Source organism: Pan troglodytes, chromosome 1, assembly GCF_028858775.2.
Source record: "Pan troglodytes isolate AG18354 chromosome 1, NHGRI_mPanTro3-v2.0_pri, whole genome shotgun sequence".
Taxonomy (NCBI): domain Eukaryota; kingdom Metazoa; phylum Chordata; class Mammalia; order Primates; family Hominidae; genus Pan; species Pan troglodytes.
Window position 1 is genome coordinate 145,968,437 of NC_072398.2, and position 20,686 is coordinate 145,989,122.

The following is a 20,686-nucleotide window of genomic DNA, read 5'->3' on the forward strand; positions in this document are numbered from 1 at the left end:
CTGAGAACCTTTGTTCACTTTTTAATTGGGTCATTTGGGTTTTTATTGTTACATGGTAAGAGTCCTTTTATATATTCTGGATACAAGTCTTTTATCAGATATATGATTTGTAAATATTTTTTCCTATTCTGTGGTTGTCTTTGCAATTTATTGGTAGTAACTTTGGAAGCTCAAAAAGTTTTAATTTTGATGAAGTCCAATTTATCTATTTTTTTCTTTCATTGCTTGCACTTTTGGTGTTTCATCAAAGTCACATAATCTTAAAAGTGATATAGTGAAAATAACATACACAGAGTTGGATATAATGTGCTTTGTACACAGTAGGCACCCAACAAGACAAGGAGTACCCAGGCTGGAGTGCAGTGGCACGATCTCGGCTCACTGAAACCTCCGCCTCCTGGGTTCAAGTGATTCTCCTGCCTCAGTCTCCTGAGTAGCTGGGACTGCAGGCATGTGCCACCATGCCCAGCTAATTTTTTGTATTTTTAGTAGAGACGGGCATTCTAGTGGTTCTTTGGGGAACCACCCCATTCTCCATTACATGCAGTCAGGTTGGGATCATCACTCAAGGTGCTCTTGTCATTTCTTCCCTGGCTAAAGGAATGGGTTCATGATACAGTAGGAGCCAGGCACACCCCTTCCAGTTAATTTGAATCTTGAGCAGCGGGACACAATGATTGGCACTGATTCATTCAGAGAAAAGGGGCTGGCCATTTGTTCCTGCTACCCAAATCTCTGGGGCTGTTTCCAAGGCCCAAGTCAGCTCTTCCTTTGATTCAGGAATGTCATTACTTACTAGCTACAATATAGGACATTCAGTAGTGTTACATATAACTCACTCTATATTTAGTCAGCTATAGGTGGAATATGAATTTGCCTTCAGAGCCTCATATTTTATTTTCTTTCTTTTTTTTTTTTTTTTGAGACAGAGCTTCGCTCTTGTTGCCCAGGCTAGAGTGCAATGGCGCAATCTCGCACCTCATATTTTCTATCTGTAAATATTTTTCAGGGTTGTTGCAAATATAAAAATAGTTAACCTATTAAAGCACTCAGTAGAGTATTGGCATAAATATCCAATACATTTATTTCCAATAAGCTTATTTCTTTCCCTTAAGTTAGCCACAGTCAATTCTCATTGCCTGTAGTCACAGAATCTTCCCCAACACATGCTCACAGGATTAATCATGTCTCCCTCATCCCTGGCCCATGGCTGCTACTAACATCACTTGTGCCTTCTTCTGCCACTCCACAACTTTTTCTGTGGCGTATGGTGTCATTGTTTCCACTGGGGTCAAAGCTATTTGGAATGGGAAAGTTTGTCCAGCATTTGGATGCTAGATAATGATATTACTCTTCATATTTCCTGTTTCATTACGAATTCTTAGTTCTATAAACTGGGAGATGTAATTTTATTTAAGTAAATCTTCTTCAACGTAGCTACCGAGTTGTTTATAAAAACACTTTTTATAAATATACAATAAAAATGTAAAAACTCTTCTACTTTTAAAAAGAGGCTTTCCCAATTAAATGTTGTAATCTTCAAAATTCTTAGATAAAACTGAATATAAATAACATATATTACAAATTTACATATATGAGAATATGAAGAAGAACTATGGATAATGCTGTACAACTTTATCAACCACAAAGCTTAGTTAATTCTTCTTTACATAACATATTTAACTCTATAAAACAAATTTTAAGCTAGCAACAATCCATAACATTCTTTCATTTAGTTATATTAGATTTAATTGCTACCATAAATATTAAGGAGAAGAAGACACTGATTTTAGGAGCATCGAAGAAAAAACACCATGTATGAAAACACATTAGGAAATGTTTGAAACAAGACTTACCAATCTGCTGAACATGTGACAAGTTGACAGCATATTCCACTTCGATTCTCAAAGACGGAGCCCATTCTGTTAATCTATTTTTCAAAAATGAAAGAGGAATAAAATTTTCTCATAGCTATTTACCTTTTAAATTCTTTTCTTCTTTGTTTTAAATGTTAATAAAAGAACATACCGGCCGGGGGCAGTGGCTCACGCCTGTAATCCCAGCATTCTGATAGGCTGAGGCAGGGAGGATCACGAGGTCAGGAGATAGAGACCATTCTGGCTAACACGGTGAAAGCCTGTCTCTACTGAAAATACAAAAAATTAGCCGGGCGTGGTGGTGGGCGCCTGTAGTCCCAGCTAGTCCAGAGGCTGAGGCGGGAGAATGGCCTGAACCCGGGAGGTGGAGCTTGCAGTGAGCCGAGATGGTGCCACCGCACTCCAGCCTGGGCGACAGAGCGAGACTCCAGCCCGAAAAAAAAAAAAAAAAAAAGGACATACCACTATCTCAGAAGTTTGTGAAACAGAAGGTTTAAAATTAAATACAATTCTGCAACATATCTTTGTCTAGTCTTTTGTCACAGAAACATTTTTACATAGTAGTAATTAGAATGCATATACATTTTTATACTGAGATTTTTCCCTCCACATAATTTGAACATTTACCTATATATTCATAAATTATTATTATTATTATTATTATTATTATGAGAAGGCATCTCATTCTGTGCCCCAGGTTGGAGTGCAGTGGCACAATCTCAGCTCACTGCAACCTCAGCCTCCCAGGTTCAAGTGATTCTCCTGGGTCAGCCTCCTGAGTAGCTGGGATTACAGGCATGTGCCACCATGCCCAGCCAATTTTTGTATTTTTAGTACAGACGGGGTTTCGCTATGTTGGCCAGGCTAGTTTGGAACCCCTGGCCTCAAGTGATCCACCCACCTCGGCCTCTGAAAGTGCTGGGATTAGAGGCATGAGCCATGCGCCCGGCCTCATAAATTATTTTAATCCTTTTATAATATACGGATGATATACCACCATTTCATTACCCATTATTATTAGAAATGTAGGCTCTGTCAGTTTTTCACTGAATTGTGCAGTCGAACATAGATGCTTTTATGAGGTTGCTAAGCAGGTAAGATCAATGGGAAAGAGGCTAAGTGTTAAATGAGACACCAAATAAAAATGTGCCATGACTGTTGTAAGACCTGACCTTTTTGTAATCACGGGCATAAGTCTGCATGCACACAGAGGACTCACAGGAGGGTTTATGGTTCCTCAGGTCCTAGAAGGTCCAAAATTCCAACCCACTAGCTCTCAAAGCAGGCAGCAGGCTTTGAGGCAACCTGTGAAGATGCCACTCTGGAACTGAGAGGGAAACGCATGACTTTCCTAAATTCTCTAACCTCCTGAAAGAACTGATGAGCAAAATAATAAACAGAGGTGGGGCTTCTAGCAGCAAATGAAGTTAGGTGAAAACAGGGGTGGGGAAGGTATAGGTGGCACCTGGGTCATGTCTGCAGGCATCCAGAAGCCAAATAACCACAAACCTGATGGACATCTCTGTGGCCTGAACTACCAACTTCCACTCATTCCAGAACCTGCATGGTGTTACCTCTCTCTCTACTGAGGCTTTTCTGCTATAATGAAGTCAGAGACCCCAGAGATGTGCTTGCTCTGAGGTTTTATGTTTTAATGACTAAAAATCCAAAAACATAACAGTATTATAGAAGTTTGGAAAACAGAATATTTTAGAATCATATATAATTCTCCCGTATATTCTCTTCCAGTCTTCTTTCATGGAAACACTGTGACATGATTTTTCAAGGTATGCATATTATTTTGTATCTAGAGGTACAAATTGGATCATTTCTTAGTATGAATTCTCTAAAATTGGAATTACTGGTCAAACAGTTTGAAAATCTGGATGACTTAAGAACCACCTTGACTAACTGCATTCCAAAAGTTTTATGTTGAAATCAGCAATGTGTTCTGGTTTCACCACTTTATTCTTTTTAACATATTAATCACGTTTTTCATTTAAAAATTAAATAAATCCAAAATGGCACATTATTGTTGCCTTACTATTAATTTCTTTGATATTAGAAAGGCTGAATGATTTTCATGTTGATTTACTGTTTTATTTTATATGTCTTTTGCTTATTTATGAAAAATTTTTATATTTACCATATTTGGTGGAAATATTTTCCTCCATTTTGTTATTTGTTCTTTACTTTTTATTTTTTATTGATGCATAGCCGATGGACATATTTGGGGGGTATATGTGATATAGTGATACATTCATATAATGTTTAAAGATGAAATCAGGGTATTTGGGCTATCCATTACCTTAAATAATAATATTTATTTTCTTTATACTAGGAACAGTCATATTATTCTCTTCTAGCTATTTTGTAATATATAATAGATTATTGTTAATTATAGTCACCCTACTAATCTGTCAAACACTGGGTCTTATTTCTTCTATCTAACGTATATTTGTACCCATTAATTAACCTCTCTTTATCCCTCTCATTATTTAATTTTTTGTTTGTTTGTTTTTACATAGAGACGGGGTTTCGCCATGTTGCCCAGGCTGGTCTTAAACTCCAGGTCATCCTCCTGCCTCAGCCTCCTAGTGTTGGAATTATAGGTATGAATGAGCCACCATGCCCAGCCTCTCATTATTTTTTAATTTAGAAATTTATATGTGTATATTTTGAATCTGTCAATCATTCCTTTCTGATTTCTTTCAACATTAATCATCTTTGAAAACTAACTTCATTCCAGAGTCTGATACTCTATTTTGATTTTATTGTATTTTTGTATGATTTGTTATTTTCTTTCTTTCTTTTTTTTGAGAAGGAGTCTCGCTCTGTCGCCAGGCTGGAGTGCAGTGGCGCGATCTCGGCTTACTGCAAGCTCCGCCTCCCGGGTTCACACCATTCTCCCGCCTCAGCCTCCGGAGTAGCTGGGACTACAGGTGCCCGCCACCACGCCCGGCTAATTTTGTTTTTGTAATTTTAGTAGAGACGGGCTTTCACCATGTTAGCCAGGATGGTCTCTATCTCCTGACCTCGTGATCTGCCCGCCTCGGCCTCCCAAAGTGCTGGGATTACAGGCGTGTGAGCCACTGCGCCCAGCCTGTTATTTTCATTTAAATTTAAAATCATCTCAATTAAATTGCATGCATGGTGTGTGTTGAAATGGAAGTGATATGAAGTTCCTTTACTTGTATTACAACTCCCATTATTATATGTAAACTTAATATATCACAGAAACTATACGTGGGCTATTTATTTTGGTTCATTATGACTTTTAAAAGTATCATTGCTTTGCATCATCCATTTGAATACCTCTTAAAACTGGTATAATGATAATCACCTCTTACAACTCTAATTTCTCAGAATATTATTTTTTTTATGTTCAAGTGCTATTTCTTTTTTTTAATTTTATTATTATTATACTTTAAGTTTTAGGGTACATGTGCACAATGTGCAGGTTTGTTACATATGTATACATGTGCCATGTTGGTGTGCTGCACCCATTCACTCGTCATTTAGCATTAGGTATATCTCCTAATGCTATCCCCCCTCCTCCCCCCACCCCACAACAGTCCCCAGAGTGTGATGTTCCCCTTCCTGTGTCCATGTGTTCTCATTGTTCAATTCCCACCTGTGAGTGAGAACATGCAGTGTTTGGTTTTTTGTCCTTGCCATAGTTTGCGGAGAATGATGGTTTCCAGTTTCATCCATGTCCCTACAAAGGACATGAACTCTTCATTTTTTATGGCTGCATAGTATTCCATGGTTTATATGTGCCACATTTTCTTAATCCAGTCTATCATTGTTGGACATTTGAGTTGGTTCCAAGTCTTTGCTATTGTGAATAGTGCCGCAATAAACATACGTGTGCATGTGTCTTTATAGCAGCATGATTTATAATCCTTTGGGTATATACCCAGTAATGGGATGGCTGGGTCAAATGGTATTTCTAGTTCTAGATCCTTGAGGAATTGCCACACTGACTTCCACAATGGTTGAACTAGTTTACAGTCCCACCAACAGTGTAAAAGTGTTCCTATTTCTCCACATCCTCTCCAGCACCTGTTGTTTCCTGACTTTTTAATGATCACCATTCTAACTGATGTGAGATGGTATCTCATTGTGGTTTTGATTTGCATTTTTCTGATGGCCAGTGATGATGAGCATTTTTTCATGTGTTTTTGGGCTGCATAAATGTCTTCTTTTGAGAAGTGTCTGTTCATATCCTTCGCCCACTTTTTGATGGGGTTGTTTGTTTTTTTCTTGTAAATTTGTTTGAGTTCATTGTAGATTCTGGATAGTAGCCCTTTGTCAGATGAGTAGGTTGCAAAACTTTTCTCCCATTTTGTAGGTTGCCTGTTCACTCTGATGGTAGTTTCTTTTGCTTTGCAGAAGCTCTTTAGTTTAATTAGATCCCGTTTGTCAATTTTGGCTTTTGTTGCCATTGCTTTTGGTGTTTTAGACATGAAGTCCTTGCCCATGCCTATGTCCTGAGTGGTATTGCCTAGGTTTTCTTCTAGGGTTTTTATGGTTTTAGGTCTAACACGCAAGTCTTTAATCCATCTTGAATTGATTTTTGTATAAGGTGTAAGGAAGGGATCCAGTTTCAGCTTTCTACATATGGCTAGCCAGTTTTCCCAGCACCATTTATTAAATAGGGAATCCTTTCCCCATTGCTTGTTTTTCTCAGGTTTGTCAAAGATCAGATGGTTGTAGATATGCGGCATTATTTCTGAGGGCTCTGTTCTGTTCCATTGATCTATATCTCTGTTTTGGCACCAGTACCATGCTGTTTTGGTTACTATAGCCTTGTAGTATAGTTTGAAGTCAGGTAGCGTGATGCCTCCGGCTTTGTTCTTTTGGCTTAGGATTGACTTGGCGATGCAGGCTCTTTTTTGGTTCCATATGAACTTTAGTTTTTTCCAATTCTGTGAAGAAAGTCATTGGTAGCTTGATGGGGATGGCATTGGATCTATAAATTACCTTGGGCAGTATGGCCATTTTCACGATATTGATTCTTCCTATCCATGAGCATGGAATGTTCTTCCATTTGTTTGTATCCTCTTTTATTTCATTGGGCAGTGGTTTGTAGTTCTCCTTGAAGAGGTCCTTCACTTCCCTTGTAAGTTGGATTCCTAGGTATTTTATTCTCTTTGAAGCAATTGTGAATGGGAGTTCACTCATGATTTGGCTCTCTGTTTGTCTGTTATTGGTGTATAGAATGCTTGTGATTTTCTCAGAATATTCTTGATATTTCACCTGTTAATTCTTCAAAGTACATAGTAGATCTTTAATGCCCTTGAGGAAAACATGTGGGGAACTTGCCAGTTTCCAAATTTGTAGATCCCATGCTTTGTGAGGTTATAGTCAAGTAAGTGTACAACCATAAAGACAAACACCAGTGCAGAAGCTGGGCAGTCAGCTGGGCTCACAGACTGCACAACTAGTTTTCACCCACCAGCCTCTCAGCACACTCAATTCCAGATTGTGCCCAGCAAAATTACATGGTATGCCACAGATCTTTAGGGTTCCCTTCCCCCAGATATCTGAGATCATAAATCTTAAATTCATGCATGCTAAGGGTGTAAAATATTTGCAGTTCATTTTTACACATCAAGCCCTCATCTTCTCCACTATTGTATTATACCAGTGTTGACACCGCCCACATTTTTTAGTTAGAAACCAACTGAGTTGAAAGATTGGCCTTATTCTTACTCCAACTCAGATACTGGTCTGGCAACAGTAACCCCATTTTTTGATGCTTAGTTCCTGGTTATTTCACAATTTAAGTGTAAATGAATTGTTGACTTGAAACATCTTCTTTGCATAAAATCTGAAAATGTGTAATTCAGCAGGAGAAAAGTATAAGGCCATCAAGTCTCACCTCAAATGTGTCAGACAACCAGTGTATATCTGTAATTACTTTCTTATGTCCATTTTCTATTGAAGAGACTGCACAGTGTCTGATATACATTGCTTCTTTATTACTCTCCGGTTCAAGGAGAAACATAGGCTGAAAAATATTAAAAGAAAGTTAAGTGCTAATTTCAGAGGGCTGATGAAGGAACTCATACTTTACTCATCATCCCAATTAAAATGAACAATTTAGAGATATACCAGTTCAAGGAAAAACATAAATTAGTGTTTCTCTATATCATATATTTAGGTAATAGGATTATCTACTTTTCCCTTCAGTTTGGTCTAAGACTATTTCTCTAAACCTAACAAGTATTATTGACCTACTCCATAAAGAATCAATGAGACATCTCATTTTAGAAGGAGTATTTCTTTGTGCCTATAGAAGGCTGCATCTCACTATTCTTTGGTAAGAGACTTGTTGATGTTAAGGCTGAAGAACTGGGCTGGAGTAGATGCATAATATGGTGGGTAGGTATGGAGTAATCTTCTCAACCCTCTTAACAGAATCCATAGCCCCACAAAATCATGGTATATTATCATCAAATATGATGTAACCCCTTCATTTTATACATGAGAAAAGCTATCCTGCTGAGGTGAGGTGGCATGTCCAAACTCACAGGACTATGGTCCACAGCCTGGGTATCCGCTCTTCTGTCCAGTGCTCTTTCAATCACCTCACTTTAGGCAAGTCACTTGGTCCCTTCATTTCATTTAACAATAACAACCAGACAGAACTTCATATCCTTGGGTAGATGGTGCAACTTGATTCATTGTGTTTTAATCAAGGGCCCACATAAAAGTGATTCAGAACATGTTCACAAGCACAGGTGAAGGCTTGGGAAATAACATTCTTTTTTTTTTTCCTTTTTTCTCTTGAGTTTTTATTAGCTTTGGCAACTATATTATGTACTTTTCCATAAACTCTTCAATGGAAAAAACTTGCAAGTGAAATGTTGTAAAAAGCTTACCTTCAGTGTGGCTCTTTTACTTCTACTACCACCTGCCTTAATGTTTTCTATGCGATCTGCATGTGCGGTGATATCCCACATGACAATCTAAAACGGAAATAAATGTTATCATAACCTTTTCAGAAAATATCTAATTGAGTCTTAATTTTCTTTTAACTATTGGTTTGTAGCCTGATAAGTCAATCACCTTAGGGGATAATCAAATGTAGCTTATATCTTAAGTAAGTCAGCAATTTTTAAAGCTAATATAAAAAGAATGTTTTCTTCTCTAAAAGTATCTTTAGCACTTTCATTTTTGTGCTTACATTAATAAAGGCCAGTATTTTAAAAAAATCCAAAATAAATGTCATGCAATTCCCTTTGCTTTAGGAAAAGTTCTTCCTGTTTTTGGAGGTGTGCTATGATTGTAGGGCCAGTTGCTTTGGACCCAGGAAAAAACAGCCCATACTCCAGAATTGAGTACAAACACCCGACTGTCCAAAGAAGGCTGGGAAGTGATTATTTCTATTGAATTGACTATTATGGCCAACTCTGAATTCTGATGTATCTAGAAGGCCATTTTTAAAAAACAAGTCAGGATAAGGTAGATATATAACACTAAATTAGGTTTCCAAAGACTAAAAGGTATTTCAGTACACTAAAGTTTTAACAAAATGTCAGGAGTACAGAATTGTAAGTGATTTTATTTTCATCATGTGCTTTTCTGAAATATTCTAAAATAAAGTCACATTACCTTTGTAATGAGTGAAAAAGGCATTTCAGGATTTGCAGGGCTTGGAGGATGGGCTTTGAGTCATTATGACCCTCAGTTATTGTTGAACAAAACTGAGGGAGAAAAAATTGTTTTCCTGGTTATTTTGGTTCTGGATAAATGGACATGGAAGCTGCAGACATTTACATTTTAACCGCAAGGAAGTTTTTCAAACCACACACACAAAAATCATATACCCTTTTGATGGTCAAACCCACTGAATCACAATGAATTTAAACTTTGACCATAAAACAGCTTTATGATTGTTTTGCTTCACTAGAGAAATAGGATATTGGAGGATAGGATCTAAATTTGATATTAGATAACTTAAAAAGAAGATAAAAGCAAACGGTATTGAGATACATATATATATAATCTTTATATATATATAATCTATATATATATATATACACATATATCTGCCTATAAATTCAGTGATGTGTGTATGCTTTCTAGTGAATTTCTGTTTAAGTTCTGGATCATCCCCTAACTCCTACTCCCAAGGAAATTTCAGAAGAGGCCTTTTTTTCCAAGAGATAGTAATGCTTATAGCTTTTGTTCTTCCATGGAATCTTATACAATATGTGGTTCAGTCCCAGCAACACAAATAGATTTCACCCAATTCTGTTTCAGTTTTGAAGCTGGGTTACCCTGTGAACACCTCAGGAGCTGATACCATGTGTAACACGTCTCTATACCCTGCTTCCTGGTGTGGTGTCTGGCACACAATTGGCATGCCTTCCTTCTGCTGAATTGAATCCTTAAGTCCAAGGAACTGCCAAGTCAAAACTTATTACCAAAGGTTGTCTACATTAATACATAGCTGAAAAAAATTCCGTTAAGTACCTGCCCATTGATACAGCCTCCAGCAATGATATTAGGATCACTCGGACAGAACTTGAAGCAGAAGATGTCATCTGGGCTCTCCAGCATTAACTAAAGTAAACCCAGCAAATTCATCAAAGAATGAGAAAACAGATTAAGATCATGCTGAGAAAATAATATTAAGACAGTTAAAAGTCTAATTTTATAGCTATCATTTTGATCTCTGGGTCTATAATCATTAAAGTATCTAGAATCTATTACAGTAAAACTACCTTAATTCAAATGAATTGGGGAAAGGAAGAAGGGGAGGCTAGGGTTTTTTAGGGAAAGTCTTAATTATGAATACTTTTTAGAAACAAAATATTATTATATTTAAAACATTGAAATAACTTAATCTAACACTATACACCACCCACCCACTAGGCAGATCTCCTATTGAGCAGACCATGAAAACTAGAACCCTGTGTAGCAAACCCAGCCTTCAGCCTCATTTTATTTGAATTGCTATGTGTTTTGGTTGGTTTGAGTGGGGTTTTTGTGTGTTTTGGCTTGGTTTTAGTTGAGCTATTTAAAATTGGGCAATTTCATACAAAATTCCAAATTTCTCAATTCTCTTGACAATGGGGCCACCTGGCAACAAGAGGGCAGCCAGCCTAGAGATGGATAATGCACTCTCCAAGGCCGCAGTCCCTACCACTCCCCAGTGCTCTCCCACACATTCACCTTTATTTATTACCCAGTGATCCTTGGAATTGAGGAAACTCATGTGAAACTAAAATCTATTTGCATTTGACCAATTAGTATTCAAGTAAAGTCCATAAAAGAGTTTGTTTTAAAAATAGTTTAAACATTCCTTTTACAATCTTTGAAAAAAATAGCATGTTGATTTGTTCAATAAACAAATTGTAAACTTTAGTTTTGCTCAAATTGAATGATGACAAGTTCTGCATTGAAGAAAGCCTAACTTTATAAATGTTTACAACATTACATGATTATAAAGTACTTTGCAATAAAAACTGCTAAAGGTATACATGAAAGTAGTATTTGAAAATTTAGGCTATGTAGGCAACTCTCCCTAATTACCTGAGGATGTATAGGATCAGAGAAGCTCCAGAAAAGAATCAGTGATGGCTGCAGCAATAATTTATCAGAAAAGTGAACTCTGTCTTCAAAAGAAAGTCGCACAGCCACCGACACAGCTATTAGCCCTGATGGAAACACATGTAGAAATTAAAGTTGGCAGCAACTATACATGGAGAGATGTATCTAGCTTTTGCTTTTCTACACAGCCACTCTTCATTTTCACTTTGCCCACAGGAGAGCAAGAGTTTTCTTAGAGCTCTGCTGGCTAATGTGGTTGCCAATAGTTACATGCTACTTATTTAGCACTTGAAATCTGGCTGGTCCAAACTGACATGTACTGTTAGTATAAAATATACAGGGGACTCAGAAGATTTTGGAAGAAAAGAAAATCTTGTTTTGTTTCTTTTTTGTGAGAAAAGGGCCAGTGTAGGGTGAAAGGAGGAAGAAAGAGGACAAATACCTCTCTCTTTCCATGTTTCCATCTGTGCACATCCCTACCTACCTCCCTTGGCTGCTGAGCTCTTTAAAGGAGGCACATTGCCTCTCTTGTCTAGTAATCAGAAAGGCAGTGTTAGAGGAAGAAATTTAGCCTTGGGAGAGCAACAGGCCCAAGCCCAACCCAGACTCTGCCTTATGCCATCTGGGTGACCTGGGCAAGTCACTTCCCTGAGTTGAGCTTGGGTCCTTTTGTTGTGAAACAGAGATAATGACAGGTGTGTGTCCTACAGGGTTTTTGGGAGGACACATGACAGTGAAGGCATGGAAAGCACATGGCAGGTACCTAGCGAGTACAGAGCAAATGGAAGGTGTCTTATTGACATTGAACTAGTTTGCAATTTTACATATGAAAGCAACAGACAATTTCAATGTTATCACAAAAAGGAATCCCCATCATTTCCATCTCACCATAGATAGTTGGATGCCATGAGACACAGGTAATCATTTTCTCCATTGGGCTATGAAGGTCGGTAAAGGACTGGTACTCTTTCAGGTAGGTATCGGTCTTGTCCCCAAAGGTGCCTTCTTCTTCTGCGAGGTATTTCCAGTCATCAATAAATGTGTTCATGATTTCATTTTGCTGCAGGGCTATTTCAACACTAATTTGTAAAAATAAAAAAGCAATTAAGATATTGGTTTTTAGTATCCAATAATGTGACTATCTTAGCAACTCCTCCTCCTTCATTTATACTGAACAAAAAATAATAATTCTCAATTATATTTGGTAATAATGATTAACCTCATGTGAAATAAATGACTTAAGAGAAAAAAACATCATGGTGGCATGTTACTCAGAACCTCGAGCAACTTCATGATCTGCCTCAGTTTCCAAGCCAAGGCTGTACTCTCTCCAGGCCAATGCCTGAGCATGCAGCTGCAGGGATGGCTGGGCCTGGCCAGTCCTCCTTGTGCAGCACTCCCACAGCAGGCATCTTTGCTCTGGAGCTCCTGCTGAGTAGGCTGAGAATTTGTCTGATGCTCTACCTTCCCGGTCCTGTCTCCTCCTCCTTTATTTTTCACAGTGTAATCCTCAGTAAACGTCTGCCTCTAACTTGATGTCATTTGCTTCCTGGAAAGCCCCAACTGTCACAAATGGCAGTTTTCTTAGGCATATTCTGTACTAAATGATCACTTATCCTTAACAGGATAGCCCCAATACATATGTAATTCAAAACAACAAATAAGAGATTCTGAACAAGGGAAGAATTGGAGTTTAGAAGAGTGTGTGTGTGTGTGTGTGTGTGTGTGTGTGTGTGTGTAGTTTTAGTTGTCACAATGCCTGGGAGGTGCTACTGTGTTTAATTCCATTACCAAACCTCCTGCAATGCATGAGACAGTCCCCAAAATGAAAAATTATCCTGCTAAAAATACTAACATTGCTCCTTTAAGATACCATCTGAGTGCTAGGATCATTTGCTAATAGTCTAGGGACCTTGGTTTGACAGGCTTCTGTCTTAAAGTAGTTACTATGATAGTTATTGTCCCTTTTTATGCTTAGATCTGAAAGCTCTGCATACTCCCAAAGTTGCTAAGAGCCCTCCCACAATTAGAATGCCACCCAAGGTTTTACCCTACTGATCAAAACTGTAAACTTCTTGGTTTTATATAGGTGTGGTAAGTTGAAAAAGTGGTTCTCAATTATGAATTTCTTAAAATAAGAAAAAATCCTTTAGATAGTTCAATATAAACAGTAAAAATAGATACTCCTAAAATATAAAAAAGGGCACCGTTTGATACCCCTGTCGTTGATCATTACACTACCAGTCATTGCCTAATTGAGTCCTCCCTTGGTTAAATTCTTCTTGTATTTCATCTTTCAAAATAGACCCCTTTCCTAAGACCTGGCCACTTAAAGTGTGATCCAGTGACCACCAACATGACCTGGGGCTGTTAGAAATGCAGAGTCGCAGGCTCCACCCGACTTACTGAGTCAGAACCTGCATTTTAACAAGAGTCCTCAGGTGATTCATAAGCACATTGAACATTGAATAACCCTGTGTAGCGGACTCTCGAGGCTTAAACAGTTTCCAGTAGAAGCATTAGTGAGCATTTTCCAAATCATATTTCTTTCTGGTTAAGCCCAAATGAGAAGGGAATTCTCAAGAGAAAAGTTAAAGACGTGGCTTTCGCTCTGGTTTCCTGATTCTACCTCCTTAGCCAGAACGGGGAAGTAATTCAAACGGAAGAAGTGAAAACACATCTTTCTTCTGGTTTCCGGTTTCTTGCTTTCCTGGAACCGTGTAGCTCCCGAGAGTAACAAATTGGAGGCTAGCAAAACTGTTGTCTAGGAATTTTAACCCCGAAAGGAAGGTTTCTTAGTTGTTTTGTGAATCCCCCTGAAGTTCCTCTCTCTCATCTCATGTCATTGCCTTCTTTTGCAAATAATGCTTCCCTTAAGTTTGTTTTAGATAAAATTCTATGAGAAAGAAATTTCCCATTTCTAAAAGGGCTTTCTTCCAGAACAAAATCAGGCTTACCTTAATTAAAAACTATTGAATAAACCTTAAGCAGTTTTAAAGCTGGAAGTTATGTTTGCAGTGATATAAACATGGGTTTCTTATCCACTCTGGGCCAGTGCTATTATAATTCCTGTGCCAATTTTCCTCTTTCTTCTTATAGATCTGGCTTCTCCTTCCCACATCTCAGGGATGGAATCATAAAGCTGTCCACTATTCTTTTCTTTATAAGCATGGCAATTCAGAGGGAAGAATAAAAGCCCAGGTCTAAAGATAATATACAATGTAGATTTATTTTGAACATTTTTTTATTTCCTCAAGATCTAGTTTTCTCTGGATATTGATTATCCAGAGAAACAAACTTCTCATTTTGAATGTTCTTACAGGAAAAATTGTAATGACTACTAAATTTTGATAAGGGGAGGGTGAAACTCAGGTTTTCTTGTTTCTACCTCATTGCCCGTATAGCAAAAATTATAGCATCCTTCCTGTGAGTGGCAAATAATGTTCTCTCTGAATCATTAACTGAATTTTTGAGCCAGAGTCTCCCTAGGCATAGGTAACAACTTTGAGAGTTGTTGGAATTTTTAGGATATTTAATCCAGTATGAAAGAACCAATGACATTTCTTAAAAATAAAAAAGTTTAACTTGGGCTATATATGAACTTGACCACCAAGTTTTTAATTTTAGAAAGAAATAGAAACCAGCCTATTGAGTATAACTGGCAGACTTGTCCTCCAGTGGATCCACTTCTCTAAACTCTAGTATCAGCTTGGTGAGAACTTGTCAAGCTGTTTCTCTGGTTTAGAAGCCCCAGAACTCTACCCAGGGTCCTACTAACAGCTTAGGGGGCATTTTGAAGATGCTTCTCTTTCAAAGCCAGCAAGAGTGCAGGAACACAGGAATTGGTGATAAGAGTGAAATGTCCAAAAAGACATTTGAATTAAATTCAGGTTCTCATCTACAAAGATATTTTTGCAAATACTTACCATCATAATAATGGCCACAGCATTCTCCTCATCCTATAAAAAGTTAATGAGGAAGAGGAGTGAGGAGTGGAGAAAAAGAATTACATAAAAGTAACCATGGTAAATACAAGTAAATGTTAATCTGCAATTAGGAAAACATCCTCACACACTCAACTCCTCACACAGTTTGATGTGGCCTTAGCTTGATAGGGCTAAGATGTTGCTTAGCAATAGAAAGGAAATAAATATTGAGAATCTGTAGAATGTGTCACACCTGACAACTGTCTTCATACTTTTTATCTAGATACCCTATATGGAATTGTTTATTTAGACCTGTTATTCTATGTAAACATATACATTTTATGTTTTATTTTTAAAATTTAATATGCAATTTTTTACCTTACGGATGCATTGTTAAGAAAATCAACCAAAGGCTTTGATTGTTTGAGTGTCTCTTTTTCCTCTTCTGAGAATTCTCTTGGATAATATTGCGTAGTAGCATTTTTAGGATATGTCCTAATATATTAAAAGAAAATTCAATACTAAAGATTAGGTCAAAGAAGAGCAAATATGGGCCACAACAGGTCAAAAGTGTGTCTCTGTGACAATGATGTTAGGATATTATTTTATATTTAAATTATATACATTGGATTTTCTTTATCCTAGACAACTGATATTGACCACTATTCAAAGGCTACGTGAATTTCTCTCCAACATAATCAAAAAGATCTTATTTTTGTAAAATTTTTACTTAGAAATCATTTCAAACTTATAGAAAAGTTGTAAGAAGGGTATAAGGAATTCCCACACACCCTTCACCCAGATTCATCAATTATTAACATTTTGCCATCTTTATTGTTTTCTCTCTCTCTTCATTTCATTAAGTCAGTGTCCACTTCACCCCCTCATGGGACATTTGGCAATGTCTAGAAACATTTTTGGTTGTCACAACCTAGACATGCTACTGGTGTCTAGTGAATAGATCCCAGGGATGCTGTTAAAAACCCTACAAAGCACAAGACAGCCTTCCCTCAAAGAGAATTATCCAGCCCCAAATGTCAATTTGTTGAAGTTGAGAAACTCTGCTCTAAACATACAAAACTAGGAATAAGATACATTTCAGCAGTGATGGTGGCAGGAAGTCTTGCTCCATCAAGTATGCTCTTAGTGGCCTCTGTATGTGAACACCTCATATGGCATTGTAACTCTGGGCTTTATCAATCTCAAGTATTAGACTGGGTGAGCCCTTGATCTTGGCATGTAGAGCTTGGAAAAGTCACAGGGCACAATCATTAAGAGTGTGGACTCTGGTGATTGGCTGCCTGGCTTTGAAGCCTGGTTCTATCATTTACTAGCTATATGACCCCTGAGCTAATTATCTAATCTTCTGTGCCTGTGTTCTCATCTCTAAACGAAATTCTTAAAGTAGCTAGTTCATAGTGTCATTGTAAGGATTGAATGTGTTGATACATGCAAAACTTTAAAAACAGTGCCTAGCACATTTTAAATGATCAACAAAATATTATATAGTATTTGTGTTTGTTGAACAAATGTCAGCACAATGCAGAATGTCTCTGTGAGAGGTAATATATTAAATGGAGAGTAATCAGACAAAGGGGTAAAGGGAGTTTTTAGAATAATTCATTTTTCTTCCTTGTTTAGGTCAGTATCCATAGCAGAAGGCAGAGTGGTAGAAAGAAATAATATTAGTATTGGAACCAGAGAGATTTGGGTTCAATTCTCAGCTTCACCTTTTAATTTCTGCTCTCTAGACAGGGTTAAGTAAAAAAAAAAAAAATGATATATTGCTTGGTGGTTTTATCAAAGTAGCAACATGCCTAAGAGTCACTCTTACTTTCGAAATATGATTTGTTTTGTTGTTTTTCAGCAAAACCATTCATTATTGCTTCAGGTTTAAATTATGCCCGAAACATTGGGCTTTCATTTTTAACCTCTCTTTGCTTCAGTTTCTCTATTTGTAAAATGGGGATAGTGCCTACCTCAGAGAGCACTTGTGAGGATTGAACTGATGTGTGTAAAGCACTTAGAAGAATGCCTGGTATGTGGTGGGAACACTAGGCATTTGCTTTCACTGTCATTATTCTTTGAAATTCATCTTTGATTTTTCTTGACTCCCTCCAATATAATCACATATCCTACTTTCTCTACCTCATACCAGCTACCCTTCCCAATTTCCTGCTTGTAATGCATGGTACCAGCATTCTCCCAGTCACCTAGGTTTAAACCATTTGAGTTCCTTTTAATTCTTTGAAAAAATTGTTTTTTCATTTTGTGGGTCAAGACCTGCCCTTATTTCTCATCTGTTTACTCCCTCTATGTAGGAACACTGCCAGTATTATTATTATTAGTCTGTATTCTGAGTCTACCTACTGAGTCTACCCTGGCTGACTCATTCTTGGTACTTGTCTGTACCCTAGTAGGAACATAAAATAAATCTCTGGCTGGCTTGACTTAGAAATTTGTCTCAAAATTCAAGTTCATTTGGTACTAATATATCACCTCTCTCCTTCCTCTCTTGCCCTCACTTCTTGATATTTATGGATGTCTGATGTCCTCTTTCCCTGCCAGGACTTGACCACCAATTCTTGCCTTTCTCTTTACCGCCTCTTGTTTTGGCCTGTCTGTTCATCTTCTTCTCTTGTTTCTGACTCATTTCTTGGCCCAACTTTTGGAGTCCATATATATATATATGCCCTGACTTTAACATTGCACTTTCATGGTTTTTAACCTGTTAGTTCACATAGATCTGAAAAGTATCTTCTGTATTGCATTCCATGGTGCTGAGCCCTGATTCTCCTGGTCATGACTTGTCTCACTGTGTATTTCATAGCTCTTCACTTAACACTGAATTCAAGTCTGTCATCATTCTGCACATTCTTCCTTACCTATGTCCTTTTCTTCCTGTTTTCCCTCCTCCATTCTTTTTTCCCCTCCATTTAATAAATATATGCCAGGAACTGTCCTAGGAGTTGGGAACATAGCAGTAAACAAAATATACAAAGTTTTTATCTCATAGAGCTTAAATTCCAAGGGCAGAGTGAAGAGAAGAGAGATGACGAAAAACACAAATCAAGTGATTATGGCACAGTGGAGAAAAATAGAGTAAGGGGATAGATGGTAATGGAGTTGTTGCCTTTTTTTTTCTTTCTTTTTTTTTTTTTTTTTTTTTTTGAGATGGAGTCTCGCTCTATCGCCAGGCTGGAGTGCAGTGGCACTATCTTGGCTTACTGCAACCTCTACCTCGTGGGTTCAAGCAATTCTCCTGTCTCAGCCTCCCAAGTAGCTGGGATTACAGGCACACGTCACCACGCCTGGCTAATTTGTGTATTTTTAGTAAAGACGGGGTTTCACCGTGTTGGCCAGGATGGTCTCGATCTCTTGACCTCGTGATCAGCCCACCTCAGCCTCCCAAAGTGCTGGGATTAAAGGCGTGAGTCACGGTGCCCGGCCAAGTTGTTGCTTTTATATAGGAGTGTCAGGGAACACCTCATTTGAGCAGAGATCTGAATGAAGGAGGGAATAAGCACAAGGGAAGAGCATTCTATGTAAATGACTCGTAAGCTTAAACACATCAGGTATGAGTATGCGTGGTGAATCAAGGAATGAGGAAGCCAGTGTGGCTGGATGGATGAGCAGGGAGAACTGTGGGAAATTAGGGCAGAGGGGTAAAGGGATCTAGATCATATGAAGCCTTGTAGGTTCATTTGGGATGACAGGCCATTGGAAGGTTTTGATCAGTGACATGATCTGACTTGCATTTTAATAGGATTACCAGGGCTTCTCTATGGAGAACTGAATGCAGGAGAGAAAGGATGGCTAGAGGAAGCCCACTTAGAAGGAATTACAGTAATCCAAGCAGGAGATGATGATGAATGGTCTAAGGTAATAGCAGTGGGTAAATTTTGAAGATAGACCCAACAAAATCCAAGGCTTTTGGTCTGAGTAATTAGAACAATATCATTACCACTTACTGAGAGGAGGAAGATTCAGCATGGGCAATGGCAGGAGGAGGTGGAACCGCAGGTATTCTGGGAACTGGAAGCAACTCATACGGCTGGCACACAGAGAGCTTGTTTAAGAACAAGGGATGATGGGACTGGAGAGGCAGACAGTGCCTCGTCATAGAGGAAGGAGAACCTCATATGCCATCCTAAGGGCTCTGGATGGATGTATTTTTTAAGTGATGAAAGCCAGAGAAGAAACCTAGACAATGAAGTAACACCATCTGATTTGATGTTTAAGAATGATGACTTAGGTAGTAGAACAGAGCAATGAGGGGCATGGTAATATGCCAGATGAGAGATGACCAGCACTGTCATGATAAACAGCATCACTCATTTTCCCACTCCAGTCTTTACAATCTTCCATACTTGTATCTCATTTTCCTGTTATGATTTTTAAAGGCATTATTGAATATAATTAGATCTTCCTGAATTGAATTACTCTGTGGAGATCTATGTGTCATCATCATTAATCCATTTCTATTTATTATAAAGAGCTCTCAAAATAATAATGGAAGTTACTAGATTTTACTGTAACTGGCTATAAAATTACATACACCCATCACATACTTACCATTTTGTCTGAGTGCTTATGTCCTTTATTTGGGGGATTACTTGCATGCCAACATCTTTTTCAAGTTGTTTAAGGGTAAAATTTTTATCTGGGTAGGCTGTACATTCAATATAGGCATCTTTTACACTGGAAGCATTCTGGTCACTGAACTTAATTGGTGCACCAAATTCACTTCGTTTTCGAGAAATCATATATGTAATCTGTAACACATGTAAACAGTAAAGGTAACATAATGAAGTCCCTGAAGAAAAACTGATGTGTAGGCAATGTTGGTACTCTGCTCAGATCCACTCAGAGCCCTTTGTGCACTTTCTGTGAGCACCTCCAGCTCTGCATGCTTTCCATTCACATGAGCAGCACCCGCTCCTCCTCTTTGGAGGGCTGCTCTAGGGCTATTGGGACCACTTTGCCAGCAGGTGCAAAGAACAGGAAGTAACTGGCAGTTTCATCTTGACTAATGGTGGACTGGCAGGAGGGATACATAAACCCCTCTCCTTGGCTTCTGTGTGGGACAACTCTGAGGTATAATTTACACTCCAGAGTACCTCTTTGGGTTTGGCTGAAGCCTTCCCTCTGCAGACTTTTGCCTGAGAGTGCAGCCTGGCAGGGCTTCCTCCATATCCCTGTTCAGCGCTTGTCATGTTCTCTTCTGGGGCACTTTCCTAATAAACCACTCATACACAATTCCCCCTCACAGGAGTTCCTTTGAGAGGGAATGCCACTATATTAGCTTCCTACAGC

The 20,686-nt window shown here is 38.2% G+C and overlaps 1 protein-coding gene across 3 annotated transcripts in view; it reads right to left on the reverse strand.

The window, feature by feature from the left end:
- The window catches only part of DNAI3 (dynein axonemal intermediate chain 3), a 72,938-nt gene that overhangs the window by 28,974 nt on the left and 23,278 nt on the right, over window positions 1-20,686 (reverse strand). For all 3 annotated transcript variants that reach the window (XR_010153416.1, XM_009424414.5, XM_009424410.5), the window contains exons 7-14: window positions 19,946-20,145; window positions 15,749-15,865; window positions 12,333-12,523; window positions 11,427-11,551; window positions 10,365-10,454; window positions 8,768-8,854; window positions 7,765-7,893; window positions 1,857-1,930 (exon numbers count right to left, since the gene is read on the reverse strand). Coding sequence is in view for 2 of the 3 variants with exons in the window: in XM_009424414.5 (XP_009422689.4) it covers window positions 1,857-1,930; window positions 7,765-7,893; window positions 8,768-8,854; window positions 10,365-10,454; window positions 11,427-11,551; window positions 12,333-12,523; window positions 15,749-15,865; window positions 19,946-20,145 (1,013 nt within the window). In the remaining variant the exon portion in view is untranslated. The remainder of the gene's footprint in view (window positions 1-1,856; window positions 1,931-7,764; window positions 7,894-8,767; window positions 8,855-10,364; window positions 10,455-11,426; window positions 11,552-12,332; window positions 12,524-15,748; window positions 15,866-19,945; window positions 20,146-20,686) is intronic.